This window comes from Balaenoptera physalus, assembly GCF_965194825.1.
Source record: "Balaenoptera physalus genome assembly, chromosome: 1".
In the NCBI taxonomy this organism is placed as follows: Eukaryota; Metazoa; Chordata; class Mammalia; order Artiodactyla; family Balaenopteridae; genus Balaenoptera; species Balaenoptera physalus.
The window spans coordinates 89,490,082-89,508,075 of NC_138882.1; the positions used below are offsets into that span (position 1 = coordinate 89,490,082).

Genomic DNA, 17,994 nt, shown 5'->3' on the forward strand with positions numbered 1-17,994 from the left:
CCCACGATTGCGGGTGCAGTAAGAATACTTCACCTTGACAAGCTCCAGGGACATTTCATGGCTTTTCAAATGACTAAAAATACACCTTTGGTCTCTTAATTACCTCACACCATTACATTGGCTCTCACAAAAATTCCCAGTAAAGACCATGAATTGCCTCTAGAGGTGGGGCATGGGGACCAGGGCTGCTCCTCTGCCTGTAGCTAGGATTTCCTGATTGGGACAGAAACAGCACAGGATCAGTCTACACGAGTAGTTACGCCTCAACAGCAAGCAATACGCTTCATCTGCAAAAGCGCTTTTATGTACTTCCCCTAACCTTCATCCAGATCAACTCCGATACAAAGCTACTATGCTTCTGGGTCACATGGCAACTAATATGCCCAATACCGAACAAACAGGAATCCAAATGGACAAAAAAGGCAATTCAATTTTGTAAGAAACAATATATTTTATTTTTCTGACACCACAGCTCTGGTGAGTGGTTTTGTACCAAATTCAATGGAGGTTACACAGAACGTTTGACGCATGGGACGGGGAGGAAAGGGAAGGAAACACAAAATTAAAAACAAAAACAAAATCTTGGATAGCTTTTAGCATCTGTTCCACTCCCACATTAATAAAATTCACTTGGGAATTCCTAGTAAAAGGAGAACAGAAAACAAGGCGGGCAGGGAAGGGTAGGCTGGGGAAGAAAAGACGAAGGGCAAAGAAGACCATCGAGCATCCCAAAGACAGACCCTTCCCTCCCAGAGCCGGGACAACGCTCGGCATGGAAGGCGAGGCTTCGTTAGATTTATTTCCCCCAAATAACACCGTCTATTGCAGCTGCCAAAGGGAAAAAGAGAGGAGGGAAGCAGGGGGTCACCAGTGGGGGACACAACAGGAGGAAACTCACTTAACCAAGAAGATAGGGAAGGAGAGAGGAGGGAAAACAAGAGAAAAATGTGAAGGTGGGTCTTCAGATTGGGAGAGACAGACAGTGCTGAAGAGCACTTGAACTGAAAAACAAATGTCCTAAGCATCATTATTTTTAAAAAGAAAAATCTCCCCCCTCCCCCCACCCCTCGCTGAACTTAGTTCCTCTTTTTGTGCTTTTCATTAATACTCTGCTCTGAGGTCGTAGTTTGGTTTTTCTATACACTGGAGTTGAAAGAAAATAGTCCAAAGGTCTGAAGATGGATTCTCCACCTAAAGTAAACAGCCCAGCATTCCTGTTCTCTTGTCCCAAAGACTAAAGTCTCTGCTAAAATCCCTTTTACAATATAGTACAGTACACACAAAAAAAATAAAGCCCAAAGCAAAAACAAAACCAGAAAAGAATCCTGGGAGAAGCCAGTCCAAAGGACGTAAACATACAGAGAATGGTGCAACACATGACCCACGGCAATTCTCAAAGCACGGCTACAGATTCCCAAAAGTAGGTGCCATCATGGGATACCCAAGTCCACAAAAATAATTTTTAAAAAATAAATCTTAAAAAAAACACACCTGTTGATTAAATGAATAATTTGTTTTCAGATAAATCCATACATTCTCGAGTTCCCCCCTCCCCCAAAGCAGCCCTTGGGTCTCTGTTCTCCTATTGCATGACCAACAGTACTCCTGGAACTCCCTCAAAGCAGCTCTCAGGACCTGGAATCTCATCTTGACAAGGATCGGCACATCCAATCTTAGCAGCTTAAAACATCATGTTTCCTGGGTTGCCAGGTCCTTGGCTAAATCCACCCATGCCCACGTCAGCGGCCATGCCCCGGGGCCTCATCTGTGGGGGGATCATGATGTTCTGTTGGGGTCCCATCATGCCCTGCATGGACATCATCATGCCTGGAGAGCCCACAGGCCCAGGGTGGGTGTAGAGCCCGGCAGGCCCTCGATCCTTGCCAGGAATCATGCCCACGGCAGCAGCTGGATTGCTCATCAGGGTGGGCTGGCCGGGCATTGTAGATTGTGCTGGTGACATCATCCGATGGTGAGGTCCCATCATGCCTTGCTGGAGAAAGGCTGGTGGTCTCATTGGGTTGTGGCCTGGCATGGATGGAGCTGTACCAAGAGGGATGTCCGGAGTTCCCACTGGCCCTGGACCTCCCATGCCAGGTAATGCTAGTCCCATTCTGGGGGCTTGTTCGCCCATCATCCCCTGCATGTGCGAAAACCCAGGTCCAGGACCCTGGGGCTGTTTACGGCCTGGGACTTCCCCTCGAGGGAAATATTGCAGTGTCTGGCTAGGCTTCTCAGATGGAATAATGCGAGACAGATCAAACTCAGGTATTCCGGTGGCTCCAGGTCGGATGACCTCCTGTAGATCTGGGTCTGTAAACACTGAAGGCATGCTGTTCCCCAGGACAGCAAAGGAGTCAGGACCCCCTGGGCCTCCAGGCTTGCAAAGTGCTGCATCTGCTGAACTTTGGGGCAGGTTGCTGGGGCGGCCAAGGGGCCCTTCTCCTGGGAAACCCATCCCTCCTGGGAAGTTGCCCTGCCCCCCACTGGGGCCATTGTGAGGAAATGGAACCTGCTGTGGAGGAGATTGAACTGGAGGGAAGCCCTGGGGGAAACCCATCCGTCCTTGAGGTACCATCGGAGGCTCCTGGGACCCATGCCCCATGATAGGATTGTGTGACATCAAGCCAGGCCCCATCGGGACCCCATGAGGAGGTATGGTGGGTCCCATGGCATTCGGAGAGGGCATCTGATTGGAGTGAGAAAGTGGCTGGGTCATTCCCATTGGGCTGAGGGTTGGCATTGGAACCACGGGGTTTGGACCTGAAATTCGAGGATTCTGTGTATTAATGCCCATTCCTAGAAAAATAAAGATATCAAAGGAATCAACTTAACCAAAAGCAACTCAGGAAAACTATCATAAATCAAATTAACAAAAAAACTATTGTGCATCAAGTGTGCACGGTACTGTGCTGGGGAAACATACAATGCACAATCTCTGCCCTCAGTAAGATTATAATACATTTTGGGGCACACAAACCGACAGCTCTACAAGACAATACATTATTGAGTCTTAAACTGTAGGACACAAAGGTATATAGAAGACAGCTAGGAAGAAGTCTCCTGTGTGAAAAGTTACAAGTGAATATGCAGATGAGTACAGTCTTCTTCATTGGAGACATTTAATATAGAAGAAAACAATTTGCCTGGATGACTCAGTATGGTCCTTTTTGGAGAAAGAGGACTAATTAGTCCTATGAGTCTAAGAATCAGCAGTAAGAACAAGGAAACCAAACAGGCCTTTTTCAATTGATACTTGGCATCACTATTTTATATTACCTTACAGAGAGAGCATTTTGAACTCTACGTTATATGGAATGGTAAAGAAAGGCTAATTTTTAATGGAAAAGGAAAACACACAGGTTCTGCTCTGGTCTCTGGGACATTTAAATATTTGGTCTCTCCATGGAGTTAACCACTGAGAATGGTAAGGATGGTGCTTGTGCCACCCACAGAGCATGCCCTCACCTGCCTGATGATAAAGAGCATCCCTAACAATCAGAACGAAACTGGAACCAGAAACCCATGGCTCAAAAGTCATGGTCTCTTTACTGACCACCTTCACCATACCAGATCATGTCCTACTAGTGAGATTTGGGGAGACGGGAGGTGTAGGAGTGAAGGAGAACAGAATGAGTAGGGAAGGGAGGAATTTTATTCTCTCTCTAGTCCTAAAGAAAGTGATTCTCTAGGAAATAGGGGCTTTCCATTGTCTGAAATCCTGTGGCTGCTTGTGGTTTGAGGCTGCCCTTCCAGGAAAATATCTGAGGACTAAAGACATTCCGATCAGCATGTTAAAAAGATACCGCTCTCAGTTTTGTGCCAGGAGGACCTCCCCAACCTCCACCAAAAAAAAAAAAAAAAAAGCATCTAGGTACACAGAAGCATCAAAACTTCCATAAGAAAATGACAAGAACTACAAAGAAACCTGCTTTCTTATCAACAAATACTGAATTAAGCTAATAAAAAATATTGTGATCATTCTCTTACTCTAGGCAAGACACTTTAGTTTTACTGAAACTAACTCAGATGGTATACTTTTTCAACTTGGTGAACGTCCAGCCATCAAGAAAAGACTTCAAGAAGTTTTTCTTTTGTCCAGAGCTAGCTCCATATCCTATCTTCCTGATTTCTTACCTGGCATATTATTCATTGATGGCAAGTTGGGAGAACGAGCTGGAGGGGAGTCGTCATCTGAGCTGGCCACGGTCTTGATGGCATCGTGGTATAACGGGGTAGAACTGGGCATTGCAAACTTGGACATTCGAGACATCATAATAGACAGTGGGTTCTGGGAAAGGGTCGGCTCTGGAGGCATGGTGTAAGGTGTACTAGAGGGAAGACTTCCCGGGATACTCACAGAGGCAGACTGGCTGGCTGTAGGAGGTGGGGGGCCACCTAGGAGAAGAAAGCAAGACAAAACAAAAAAGGGCAGGGAATTAGATTTCTCTTGAAAGCTACTGGGCATATCATTATGAACCAGCAGGGCCAGGAATGAGACAGATGAACAGGACAGTGTTATGAGACCCAGGACATGAATCATCAGTCTCTAGTCAAGCTCCGTGTGTGTGCAGAGGGAGACTGCAGTGTGAGATGGAGGTGACAGCTCAGCAGATGGGAAGACAAACACACCAAGAATGCGTAAGAAATATTAGTTCAAACTTGGGAAAACCATGGGTTACAGGCAACTCTTAACGGATCTCTATCCCTTGCCAATCACAATTTAGAATTCGACTCAGGCATTAGTATGCTAGGAAGCCAGATTAGCAATCCCACCCCAGGTACGAACAGAATCGCCCTACACATGCTCTTGATTGATTTTCTGCCACCAAGATGTCTGAACTGAAAAGGTCTGAGGGGGCAACTCCACTGTACTGCTTTTGTGAACTGCTCCCCAACGGAGAGACACACTTTAGCTTGGTAGGATAAACCTCCTATCTTATTCTGATTCTTTCTCAAGTGGAGACAGCACAGACCTAGTATTTATACCTCAGTGCTCATCTTCCACTGACCACCTCTGGTCCCGTTCACAAAACCACCATCATCAGTGAGAGCTTCTCCTAGGAAGAAAATACTAATAAATTGTAGCTGATCTGTGAGAACAGCAGTTTACCAAGGAGAATGTTTCGGTAACAGTTTCTATGGTCAACACGTATTTACGAGAACCACTCAAGTCTCTCAGCAGCCTCCCCTCTTTGCTTGGGATGATACTCAGACTCTCTTGACATGATGAAGGCAGCCCTTTGAAGTGGGTGGATCTAGTATTTAAGGCCACATTTACCCACTGTTGAGACATTCTATTCCACCACCGTGAGTTCACTGTGCAAATGTAAATCATTCAGCGAAATGACGCACATTTCCCATCTTCCTCCCAGTCCTATCTGAGAAACATATTCTGCACTAAGAGCATAACCCCATGGAAGTCCCGATTATGCACTCTGCCACAAATACGTCCATCTTGGCAAAAGCCACCTCCTTTGGTTGCATAATCAGGTTAAGACACCAGTTTTCTTAAAGTACGTAAATCAGGCTTTCGCAACCTCTGGCTTTAAGATGCAACTGTGAGGATGAAGGCATACTGACCTGACTCTACACTTCCCAGCATGGCTGGGGAGGCCATGGTGAGGGGTGCTTTATGGTTTGGAGGGATCCCGGGACTCTGAAGGGGAGGTTTTGGAGAGGAGGTCCATCCAGGTGACGGGGCGGGAAGCGATGGAGACTTGAGGTGAACAGGCGAAGCAGCAGCAGACCCCAAGACAGGGGGGGACTTAATGGAAGCAGCAGCAGCTGGGCCCGCCAGCATGCCTGCCAGCTGCGATGGAGTCTGGGGGGACTTGAGGTTCCCCGAGGGCGAGCCCAGCATCGGCGACTGGACTTGGCGCATCGTGGGAGACTTCAGAGGGTTAATGCCTGGGGAATGCACCTGGCTGCCTGCCACAGAGAGATCCACGGGCTTCCGCCCCAGGCCGCGCTGAACGGGAGGGGCCGTGTTGAGGCTAGTGGGGTTACTAGAAGGGTTGAGAGGTAGTGGTGGCATATGACTGAGCCGGCTGCTAGTCCTCTGGTCGGGCCCAATCGGCTCTCTGAGGCTCCGCACGCCAGTGCTGCCGCGCGGACCCTGAGACACGGGCAGGAGCGGCCTGGGGCCCACGCCGTACTCTTGCTGAGGGTGCTCGCCGAAGGGCAGGGGCGCCACCTTCTGCTGAGCAGCCAGCATGTCTGCACCGCCGGCGCGGAGTTTCATCATCTCCTCGGGCCCCGCCCCAGCCTCTCTCATCTTCTGAGGTATCACCTGAGGGTTGGAGCCCATGTTGACATTTAGACTGACATCTCCCTTCATCCCACCAGGAACCATCCCAAACTCGAGTTCCCGACCGGGGCCCATCTGTGGGGGCATTCCTTTTGCAAAGTCACCCCGAGAAGGGCTCAGCGGGCCCTCCACTGGTATTCGAGGGAAGATGGGATTACTCCCCGGCTCCATGTGTCGCTGGGAGCCAGGGAGCAGCCTGTTCATCTCCATGCCGGGCCTGATGCCTTCCATGCCCATCCCCGGGGGCAGACCCAGCTGTTTCTCTGCCAGCTGCTGTTGAAACATCTCTTCAGACAATCCTTGGGGGTTTGGGAAACGTTCCCCTCGGCCAGGACCACTGAAGACGCCCTGGCCAGGCGGGAAGTTTCGACCGTCTGGGATTTTTGGCACATCGTCTGGCCAGCTGACTCCAGAAAGACCTGGTCTAGATGCCGGGTTGGGGACATTAGGCCCCTCCATTTCAGAGTTCATCATTCCTGCAAATCCAGGGAGGCGCATCTGGCTCCCTGGCATGTTGGGGTGGGGAGCCATGGCCCTCGGGGGCAGAGAATGGGGCATGTTGATCCCGTCGGCAAAGGGCTCTGCACCCCCAGGCCCCCAGGCCTCGCTGGGGGTCATCTGGTACGGAGGGGGAGGCCCTCGGACCACGCCCCGCGGCCCGTGCTGATGGACCATCATGTCCTGGAGGGAGCACTGCTGCACGACCACTTGCTCCTGCTTTCTCCTCTTCTCCTCATAGAACTCTTGCTGCAGTTTCAGCCACGCTATCTGCTCAGGGGTCATGTGATCCAGGTGGTCGGGTCCAATGAGCCCAGACTGGGAGTTCATGGAAGGTGGAACCATTTCATCCGGAGAAAAGGGCACATCTCTGTGTCCCTGAGGGCCAAAGGGAGCCCCCACGTCTGTCCGGGGCCCAGGTCCCTTACCTAGGCTTTGGGATTGAGCCATCATGGCCTGTATTGGCCCTTCTGGTTTTTTCTGAGGTCCATCTAACACCCCAGTATTCTGCTGGGGTCCCCCACTCTGTCCTCCCGGGAATTCTTTCTCATCAGGGAAGAGCATACGCTGGATATCTCTGAGCGTTTGTAAGGAGCGCTCCCGGTGCTCCAGCTGCTCCTGAGACAGTCCGTCGGGGTTCTCTCCCAGTGCGGGGGGCTCTCCACTGGACACCGGTGGAGGCGGGGGGGCTTTGGGATCTGCTGAAGAGCTACTGCTCCCCTGGGAAACGGGAGTCACTGCTCGGTTGTTGGGCGTCGAGTTTGGCCCGGTACCGTCTGGCGGCAGTGGAGTGGAGCTGGCAGGGCTGCCTACAGAAGGAATCAGTTTGTTTTCTACCCCAGGACTCTCCCGGTCCAGGGGACGCGGGGGGGCGGCAGGCTTGGGTGCTGGTGCCGGAATGGGTGGAGTTGGCTGCAGTCTGGTGTTCTGGGAAGAAGTCTGGTCCTGGGTGGCTGGAGCGGGGGGCTGTTGTGGGAGAGGTTTCGGATCATTCCGAAGGGCAGGTATCTGTGTGTTCTGAAGATAAATGAGATTTTAAAAATCACTGGTGAACTGAACAGAAGGGCAATGAAAAGAGCAAGATATGTTATAAAGGACTTGTCCCAGCCACATAAATCTACACTGACACTTGCTGTAGAAACTGCTCATGTACAACCCCACTCTGGACATGCAGACATTTTGATTTCTTTCTCACACTTTGCTGTCAGACGGCATCCTCTTTCCCTTGCTGAAGATTAGGTTTCAATAACTTTAAAGCATGCCAAGGGAAAGCCACGCTGCCAAAGTGAATACATTTGAGTATCTATTTCGAGGAACAGGTTTGATATCACATGTCTACTATGTGTTTCTGATTCAGGGAGAGATTAGTTTCTTGGTATGTGGGAGGCTGTACCTAACACCTTTTTCTTTCCCCGAAAGTATAACTGGGTATGTAGACTTCTCATTGTCAATCAAAAAGTCTAATGTTTTCAACTGAAAGTCGTTGTCACTTCCAGCTCTGTACTCTGCCCATCAAAGGCGGGAGGTACGGCCGCTCCACTTCAGTGTTTCCCCTGGCACGGTGACTAGTGAAGTACTCCTCTCCTTGAGTTTCCAGGGGCCTGACATCTCCGATTTCTGTTTTCAGTTTGTGATCACTGATTCCATACGAGAATTTGTACATTAACTGTAGTAAGATCATCTGTAGGCAGGAAGGGTCGGCAGAGAAATCTGAGGCTATCTAGCTCGTGGTGTCTCTTGATCTGTTCTTTCCAACAGACAGCACACGGCCCTTTCTACAGGCTGGATGATCGCCTTATTATTATTTATTAAGTACCGATGCTAAGTCCTGGGTAAAGGCACGCTCACCTACAATAGGTGACACGGACGCTGTCAGTGTCTGGAAGAGGGACTCGTAATGTTCTGGGTCTACACCTTAGCACTGCCGGAGGTACTGGTACTAGAGAAGGGCAGTACTGAAGAACAGACGGGCCCAGTCTAGTGACTCCATCAAGGGATCTCTCACCAGCCTCCAGTGAGCCGCGTGATCCCTTTTTGATGTTCACTTGCTCCTACCTGTTCGCTTAATCAAGGCTGTATTTCCAAACCCTGAACGCTCTTACTTACATCCCCACCTACTCTCTGGAACGTTTATCAAGGCGCAGATTTGTACAGGAATCATCATGCATATCCCTGAACACGAACAGTTCACGTTCCGTGGGTATGTATGCAAGTGTTCCACTTGCTGGTACTCTCCATGCATCTGTGTCTGCAGACCGAGACTGGTGGGGGTAAGACTGGCTGAACTTGGATGACTCTGGATGTTGCAGTGTCCTCTGTCTCTCTGACTCCTTAACTGGGGTGTGGAGGTCACCTTAATTTTCTCTCCAGTGCCAGTTTAAGTTTGGTTTTGTTGTTAAGGGTGGTCACTGATTTCCTACAAGGTGACCGTGACAGAAGAAACAGTTTAGTACCACCCTTTTTATTTTAGATTTGGAGCAATGGTGATTGGACTATTCCCAATTCCCTCCTTATTAACTCCTTTTCTGATTTCATTTTAGTACCAGAGAAGGTGGAGGTGAAAACTGTCTTAATGACTTAAGATCTGTCATTAAGTCAATAAAATGTCGGTTTGAGTTGCAATGTACCCTGTGCATTCCAAAACAATATAAATTATAAATAAACAAATATTTTTAAAGTATAAATTTAAAAATATATACATTTAAAATATTATATATATCCATCGTCTACCCTTGAGTAGCAGAGATGCAGAGGGACATGAAATTTTTTTTCTAGGCCTAGGAAAGCCTAAGCCTGCTATGTCACAGGGGGGACTTCTATGTTCATATACAACAAGGATGAAATGTCATCCATTCTGTATTGAATTGTCACTTCAGTCGTTTATTGTCATTTAACTTTTCCCATGTTTAAGACTCATCCAAGTTTTAGATTTTATGCTTCCTGAACGCAGGGACTGTATCTTGAACCTCTAGTGTCCCCACAGCATTTGGTGCAATGCCTTTACAATGTGAGACACAAGAAATATCTTTTGGTTCAATTTGGAACACTACATGTATTAAAACAACCATTATGTGCATTTTCTAATGTAATTTATAGTAGGTGCTTAAGTTCCAGAGAGGAAACAGACTAACGTTTACTATAATTTTGGAAATATCAAGCAATTAAAAGCATTCAATGGTTCTCTCACTTTGAAATAAATAAGAATCATTTTGAAAGTCACTGAGACCTTAATTATGGTATCATCAGCATGTACTCCAGTACTGTAGTTTTTGTTGCTGCTCTTTTTCTGTTCTTCAAGTAACTCAAGAGTGTTTGCTATTTTTTAAAATCCTGCTCTGTACAGAGGGTCTGAATTCATAATTTCCCAGAGATGGCTACATGATGGAAATCCTAAGATATCTAAATATCTCCTTTTCTATTTTGTACCTCTTCTCTCCTAGTAATTCATCAGTGTATCAGCATGTTAGTAGAAAAGGCCAATGCAGTGTGATATGCCTAAAACCACACAATTAGGTTAAATGCTCAGAATGTAGTTTATACCATCAAGATTATCTCCCATTGAACCTTCATACACTGTTGGTGGGAATGTAAATTGGTGTAGCCACTATGGAAAACAGTGTGGAGATTCCACAAAAAATTAAAAATACAACTAACATACAATCCAGCAATTTCACTCCTGGGTATTTATCCAAAGAAAACAAAAACACCGATTAGAAAAGATACATGTACCCTTAAGTTCACTGCAGCATTATTTACAATAGCCAAGATATGGACACAACCTAAGTGCCCATCAATAAATGAAGAGATAAAGAAGATGTGGTACATATATACAATGGAATATTACTTAGCCACAAAAAAGAATGAAATCTTGCCATTTTCAAAAACATGGATGGACCTAGAAGGTTTAGGCTAAGTGAAATAAGTCAGCCAGAGAAAGACAAATACTGTATGATTCCACCTACATGTGGAATCTAAAAAACAAAGCAAATGAACAAACATAACTAAACAGAAACAGAGTCATAGATGCAGAGAACAAACAGGTAGCTGAAAGAGGAGAGGGGGTTGGGGAGAGGAGAGAAATAGGTGAGGAAAATTAAAAGGTACAATCTTTCAGTTACAAAATAAATTAAGTCATGGGTATGAAATGCACAGTGTGGGGAATACAGTCAACGATTATGTAATATCTTTGTATGGTGATAGACAGTAACTAGACTTATCATGGTGATCATTTTGAAATGTATAGAAATATCGAATCACTCTGTGTATACCACAGACTAACATAGTGTTGTAGGTCAATGACCACAAACAAACAAACAAACTCATAGAAAAAGAGATCAGATTTGTGGTTACCAAAAGTGGAAGGGCTGGGGGAGGGAGAATTGGAGGAGGGTAGTCAAAAGGCACAAACTTCCAGTTATAGAATAAATAAGTACTAAGAATGTAATGTACAACATGATAAATATAATGAATGCTGCCATATGTTCTATATAAAAGTTGTTAAGAAAGTACATCCTAAGAGTTCTCACCACAAGGAAAAAGTATATATTTTTTCTATGTCTTTAATTTTGTATCTATATGAGATGATGGTAATCATTTCGTCACGTATGTAAGTTAAAGTATACAGTATACAGCACAGTAGGCTGTACACTTTTAACTTATACGGTGCTGTCGGTCAATTGTATCTCAATAAAACTGGGAGAAGAAAAAAAAGACTATCTCCCTATCAGTGAAATTCACCATCTCCCACCTTTACGGTCACTGCAGAACCTTTAAACCATTATTCCATTTCCAAAATGACGTACCAGAGGGGCTGTGCTTCTCTCTGTCTTGCTGTTAGAGATGTTCTGGATGTGGAAAGAGACAATAGTTTCAACCTGGCCCTTCAATACAGCTTCTGCAGCTCTGCAAAGACAAAAGAGATGCACACACTAGGACTTGTTCCTATTTCACTAACTGTAAATCCAAAGCACTTTAACCCGATTAAACTGGTATAAGAGAGGAAGGAGAAGTATAAAGAACCACCAGCAATGTTGAATGAGAAGAAATCAAGAGAAAAAGGTTTTCATTATTTGTCTATCATTTACCATCAAACTTCTGAAATTAAAAGATAGCCATTAGCAAATCTCAAAAGAGGTATTAAAAACCCCCAGGATTTTCTCCTTCAAAGCCATCCACTCTAGTAGGTGTTTTATAGAGAATCGTAGTTCAAAATCCCAACCCAAGAAGGGTAAAATGAATTCTCACACCTAATAATAATTAAAGGCTGCCAAGATTCATTCTATATCTTAATTTTAAAAATCTTAAATGAAAAAAACTAGGGTATATTCACATTTTAAATAAATAAATAAATATCCATTGATCCATCCATCCACTAGAGACGTAGGTACCAAAATGTTCACAGTAGTTATCTCTGTAAATTCCTGAGATTTTTTTTTTTTTTTTAGTTATTTACATTTTCTAATTATTCCAAAATGGACATTACTTGTGTCATTTTAAAAAGAATACTAAGTTGCAGAAAAGTGTATATTGTGCAATCAATCCCTTTTGTGTTTAAAAAAGTATATATATGTATATTTGTACAAGCACAAAAAATTTCTGGAAGGAAAGCCAAGGAAGTATCATCAGTGGTTGCCTCTGGGGAGTAGGGGTGGGGAGGTTTTATATTTTCTTTTACCTCTTTCTGTAGGGTTAACTTTAAGTAATAATACAAGTGGGCCAAAAAAGGATCAATCTTCAAAGGGAATAAGAACTTAGATGCCCAAACACGCAAGCCACGCCAATAGCAAGACACAGCCATCAACTTACTTATTGGCCATCTCAGTAGAAAACACATAGACCACTTTGGCGGGAGTCTTCTGAGCAGGTGCGGGCTCTGGGGCAGTAGTCTGGCCATGGGAGGGGGTGGAAGACCTGGGGACTGTAGCATTTGACGGGGTCATCGAGTGTGGCGTGTGCTGGGAATCCTGGGACTTTATGTGGTCAGCAGAATTACATTCTAAAAGAATGAAAAGAGTCATGTCATAGAAAGAATAAAACTCTTTTTTCTGCCAGCATTTACAGCATCATAATGCAAACACCTTGAGAATTTCAAGGAGGAAGTACCTTGCTAAGAGAAAACCTCTTCTATTCATAAAAACACAAATACACTTCTCCCTAAATGACTAATTACAAAGCACTCTCCCCCCACCTCCTTACTTCTCTACTATGCATTCTTCAGATATTAGCATAAATGTCCCTCCTTCCTGGAAACCCCTTTTGGATCCTCCTGGACTGGCTGCCCCGGCTAGTTGAACCCATAGCCCCCTAACTCCCCTTATTTCAGCATTTATCAAATTTTACTGTAATTGTTTAATGATCTGCTGTCTAGGTGCATTCAAACCCTTGAGGATAGCAACTGTTTCTGTTTTGCTGACCATGGCACCCCCAGCCCCCAGCATAGTGCTGGCGCTCGTAACAGGCCTCCTACAAACACCTGAAGAAGAAAGGAAAGACAGGGGAACGATCACCCAGGTTCTCGTTTCAAATTTGGGTCGGGAAGTAACACTTCCACTGCTTGAATACTAGTTTCATGTTCTGGCCTATAGTTAAGATTTTTTATTTTATACTAGGAGGAAAAAAGCCTAAAACCACAGCCATTGGTCCCATACTCTTTCTGGCTCACTCCATTTTGGTGCCTACTGTATCTACTACATGTAGCCACTTGTTCCTGCCACACTGAAATTGACTGTGACAAACCTGGACTAGTGCCAGGGCTGCCTTTTGTGCCTACAACTCTGGCAGCCAGAGTGCACAAAACCCAAGTCTTGAAGGATGAATTTGATGGAGAAGAGGAGCAGTGTCAGAAAGACCGCTCCAGGGTGGACCCTGGCAAAGACAAACTGGAGCTACCGGCTTGACACTTAAGTACAAAGAGCATGGAGGTCAGGAACATCCACAAGAACGTGGCTAGGGCCGTGGAACATCCTAAAACGCTTGCATCCTCAAGAGCAAGAAGTCAACAAGGTGGTTCCAAACTATTCTTCAGTCAGTAGGAAAACAACCAGAAAGAGTTCCATCTTAAACTGCGGGAACTCCTGAATCTGATGCGCCTACTCTCCCCACGTGGCTGCTATTAGGCTCTCTGGCATCCACCAACGTCAGAGGCCTTTCCTCAGGAATACCTACTTCCCTCTGAGTCTCAAATATCTTATAGACATACCTTTCATGTCAGAGTCATCGTTTGGAGTCCCAGGATCTCTCTGATCAAAGGAGTCGGCGGAAATACTTCGCTCCCTTTTCCCCTTGCCCTTGGCACCATTTCCAGCCCCATTCTTCAGCCCCATGCTCCCACCTGGGCCAGGGAGTGCTTTAGGGGTATGGCCCCCACTCTTGGAGTCACAGGGGGATGGCTGGGATTGGCTGGCTGAGCCCCCCTGTTTACCCTGATTGGAGAATTTGGAATCCAGCTGGGGGTTTCCAGATGGGGACATCACTGTAGGGGGACGGACCATCACCTCCTGCTTTGACTTAGGGCTACTAAAAGAGACAAATAACAAAGGGAGATCAGACACCGGATACAACTGGGCAGCACAAATGAGGGAGGACTGATTTTTATCATAGGTCAAGGAGACCTGGACCACTAAGTAACCACCCCACCTTTCACCTCAGCCACTTGCTTGCTCCCTCCTCCCCTGCTCTCATTTCAGAGCTCTCAACAGAGAGGAGGATCAAGCAGAGTGGCCTGCCAGGTCTTGGGAACCCTAGAGTCACATGGGGACCCATCTCTAGGGCTTCTGTCAATAAAGGACGACGGTTTCTATGTACATAGAGAAATGACTCTCACACTAAGACTAGCTCAGAGTAAACAAACAGACATCGTTAAGATCAAAATACCACCCGCCCCTCGGCTGATGACAAGGAACAGCTGTAACAAGAGACTAGCCTCCCTGCTGGAAAATACGAGCAGGTCCAGGAGAGTGCGAGGAAACCTGCCCATGACTGGCAGGTTAGGGAAGCCCTCCAGGACACTACTCCCTGAACAAGCAGTATCACACCAGCGCAGACACACTAACCACGGCCGCCAGGGGAGAAGGAAAAAACTCTTTTAGGGCATCAGCTTAACTTCCACGGAACAGAGGAAAAGGCCTCACGGTGGGAGTCCAGGGGCTGGTGTTTTAGTTCTAGGACCTTAGGCCTCCTCACCATTCCAGGTCTCGGTTTCCTCATGTGCCAAGTTTAGCTCACTGTACTGGCTGGTCTTTAAGGTCTTTTTCTTTATGTTTTGGTGAGGAGAGGGGTGGTAAATAGGAGCGGCCGGGTAATAATGGACAAATAATAACAGAGGAAAACTCTAACCTAAACTCTGATTCACTATTCTATCACTATTTACTTATCTTTTTTTCTTTCCCCATTCGCTTCTAATTCAACATGTTGTTCCACCAATGAGCGTTCATGGTCCACTATGACATCCCCAAGGGGCAGCTGGGCCAGGCCCTAGCCCTCACCTCTGTGTGTTTCCTGACGGAGAGTTCCTCACTTTAGGGTTACTGGAATGCATTGATTGAAATCCTGAGCTTGCAGCCACCAACAGGGACGGGCTCACCGAGTTCCTCTCGGGCTGCAGCAGAAACAGCTGCTGAGGACAGCGGCAGTGGCCCACTGCTTGCTGGGCGAGTCCCTTAGCGCTGGCCACCTGCACGCCTTTTTCCTCTTTGTTTTTCTCCGCTGTGGAAGTGGGTCCTGTCCCCTTGCGGCTCCAGCATTCTCTGGGTGTGTGCCTCCTGCTGCCAAAGGAAAATCTCGCATCTCCAGGGCACACTGGGAGCAAAAAGAGCAAAAATGGAGACATCAAACACCTTTACAGCAGGACCGAGGCTAAAGCACCGCCAGCTTGATGGTGCAGAGCTAGATGGTTCCTCAGCTTCCATCAGGGTTAAAGGAAAGGGAGATGTGCATGTTCCGGCCAAAAGGCCCTGGTGCTAAAGCAGCTGAAGAGTGACTAAGACTTTCTGCCAAGCATACAAGCCTCCCACCCAATCTTCGTGTACCAGGCGTTTGTAAGCAGATGAGAAAGACATTTTTATCTTTAGCCATATATCCTCCCTTACATTGCTCTACGTCCAGATACAAAACCCTCAAAAACCTGGGTTTTTCTTTCTTCAAAACAATGCTTTGAAACCACTGAGTACTCCAAATCCATAGCAACTATCTGGTGTTTCACCTCTGATGGCTCTGAAATGTAACCAACCCATCCCAATTCCAAACCATGAAACAAATTACTCTCTCTTTATATTCTCAGGGCCTCAGGGTGGGGAGACATTAAAGGAGGTACTTCTGAAATCAACTATTGAGCCGATACCAAATACAATCAGTTCTGTCCCCTGATTTCTATGATCTTTCTACTAAATTATGCTGAGTATGTGTCCTGTGTTCTCACTGCTTAATGACAGGAGCTGTAGGCACGGGTAAGCATGGGAATGATCCATAATGCGGAAGGTAAAAGAACATCTTTGAAGGCTAAGATAGTTTTTGAGCCAATTTGCAAGGCTAATTTGAAGCATAAAAGGTCAAGAAAATATTCCCAAACCTAGCCAGAGAACAAATGAGAAAGCCCTTTATTTAGGGAAGCCTAAACTGGTTCAGGGAAAACCAAGATACACTTTCAGTCACTGCTCCTTCCAGGGCAGTTCCAATGTGGTTTTTTGGTAACCACTGTCCCCCTGCACCTCCCGCTCTACCTTCTGGTATTTTACCCATGGGGTATAGGACTGAATGAGGATATTAGATGCAGGATTAGTGGCTAAAGAATCAAAGGGAGTTAGAAGTAGCTTAGGTGTTACATACACTTTGAGAGGCTCAAGAACTGGACTAAAATTGGGAGGGTCCATTATATTCTGGGACTTGGCACTGAATATGATCATTGTCAAGTGTTAGACGTCTATTTCTTCATTTAGAAATTTGCAGCAGTCCCAGCGATTTTACCTGAGACCATGAAAGGAATTTATGGAAGTTCTGAGTGCGTACAATCACATTTTTTTCTTTTAAATGAAGAAGTCAGGAAAAAGAACTAGAATACAATGTTATGGAATGTTTCTATGCTGACCTTGGGAGAAAGCATCCTAAAAACATTTTGGTCTTGATTATATTTAAGGTTGTACGTTTATCCCCCACCACCTTTAGCTTTTTTTTTTTTTTTTCCAGTTTAGACTATAAACCTGATTGTGGTTGTCAAGTTCAACATAATATATGATCATAAACCATATTGTAACCTCCCACTAAACGTCGGGAATCACTGGTAAAACAGAAGTAGTAAATGAATCTTGCATGGACAAAGCCATAAGAAAACATTTACCTCAGGAAAAAAAAAGAAGTTATCACCTATATAGTCCCCTTCTGTAACTTCTTCTGGTACTTTCTGTCTGCATCACACATTCTAGCACTCAATCATATGTCGAATTGAATAGTCCCATGTGTATTTTTTATCTCCCTACGTAGACTATGCTCTTTGAAGACAAGAACCTTCTTTTCAAGTTCTTTGATTTTTCTGTAATACTCAGTATGATGTACTAAGAATGTGGTTGGACTCTTGGTGATGTACCCAGCTCCTCTCAGAGCAGAAACACCTGGCACTTGTGTTGCACTCTCCTTCCAAAGAAACTCTAAACATATTACAAATATCAAATCACCTCAATCTGTCAGGCATTTCTGATGAGCTGGTAGCAAAGATTATTTCTAATAATAATAATCAACGGCATTTTACAGATGAATGGACGGAGCACACAGGTGTGAACGGGCTTCTCCCAGGTTTCTCATCAGTGCTCTCTGACCTGCTCTTTCCTCTAAGCCATCTCCTTACCATTACTTTATGGGTGGAAAGACAGCACAGAAGGCTGAAACAAGCTTGTGGGCTCATCCAGTGATGGGAATAAAATCCAGGTGTTTTAACCCCTAATCCAAGGGAGTTGTTGAAATAAGTCACCCTAGCTTTAGCCTGACACCAAAAACAACCAAGCAAGAAATCTGCCAGGTATCTTATCATACAACCCCAAAGAATAAAATGAGACTCTTGCAGCTCCTACATTTTCAGGTTAGTGCTCAACTGTTTACCTTTAAGGACTAGAAAAGATCTTCCACAGAATGGTTAATTGTATCCAGAGTGAGATATTTCCCCAGTATAACTAAATCTCCTAACTCTAAGATCTGCTTAT

The 17,994-nt window shown here is 45.6% G+C and overlaps 2 protein-coding genes across 4 annotated transcripts in view; both read right to left on the reverse strand.

The window, feature by feature from the left end:
* Window positions 1–431: 431 nt before the first annotated feature.
* Window positions 432–15,425, reverse strand: BCL9 (BCL9 transcription coactivator). The gene is made up of 7 exons (XM_082457874.1): window positions 15,292–15,425; window positions 14,007–14,323; window positions 12,614–12,803; window positions 11,611–11,710; window positions 5,584–7,825; window positions 4,138–4,398; window positions 432–2,799 (listed from the first exon to the last, which is right to left on the reverse strand). Exons 1-7 carry the CDS (start codon window positions 15,342–15,344, stop codon window positions 1,682–1,684), a joined length of 4,281 nt encoding a protein of 1,426 aa, XP_082314000.1. The 5' UTR covers window positions 15,345–15,425; the 3' UTR covers window positions 432–1,681.
* The window catches only part of LOC309660037 (uncharacterized protein), a gene marked incomplete at its 3' end in the record, with an annotated part of 69,080 nt that continues 66,471 nt past the window's right edge, over window positions 15,386–17,994 (reverse strand). For all 3 annotated transcript variants that reach the window (XM_082460545.1, XM_082460544.1, XM_082460546.1), the window contains one exon: window positions 15,386–15,604. In XM_082460545.1, coding sequence (XP_082316671.1) covers window positions 15,386–15,592 — 207 coding nt within the window. In that variant the 5' untranslated portion in view covers window positions 15,593–15,604. The remainder of the gene's footprint in view (window positions 15,605–17,994) is intronic.

Excerpts from the sequence above, each read along its gene's own strand:
- BCL9 (XM_082457874.1), bottom strand. The coding sequence starts at position 15,344 with ATGCATTCCAGTAACCCTAAAGTGAGGAACTCTCCGTCAGGAAACACA. Across the intron at positions 14,324-15,291 it reads CCGTCAGGAAACACACAGAG|TAGCCCTAAGTCAAAGCAGG; the intron begins GTGAGGGCTAGG and ends TGTCTCTTTTAG. Across the intron at positions 2,800-4,137 it reads ATCAATGAATAATATGCCAG|GAATGGGCATTAATACACAG; the intron begins GTAAGAAATCAG and ends TTATTTTTCTAG.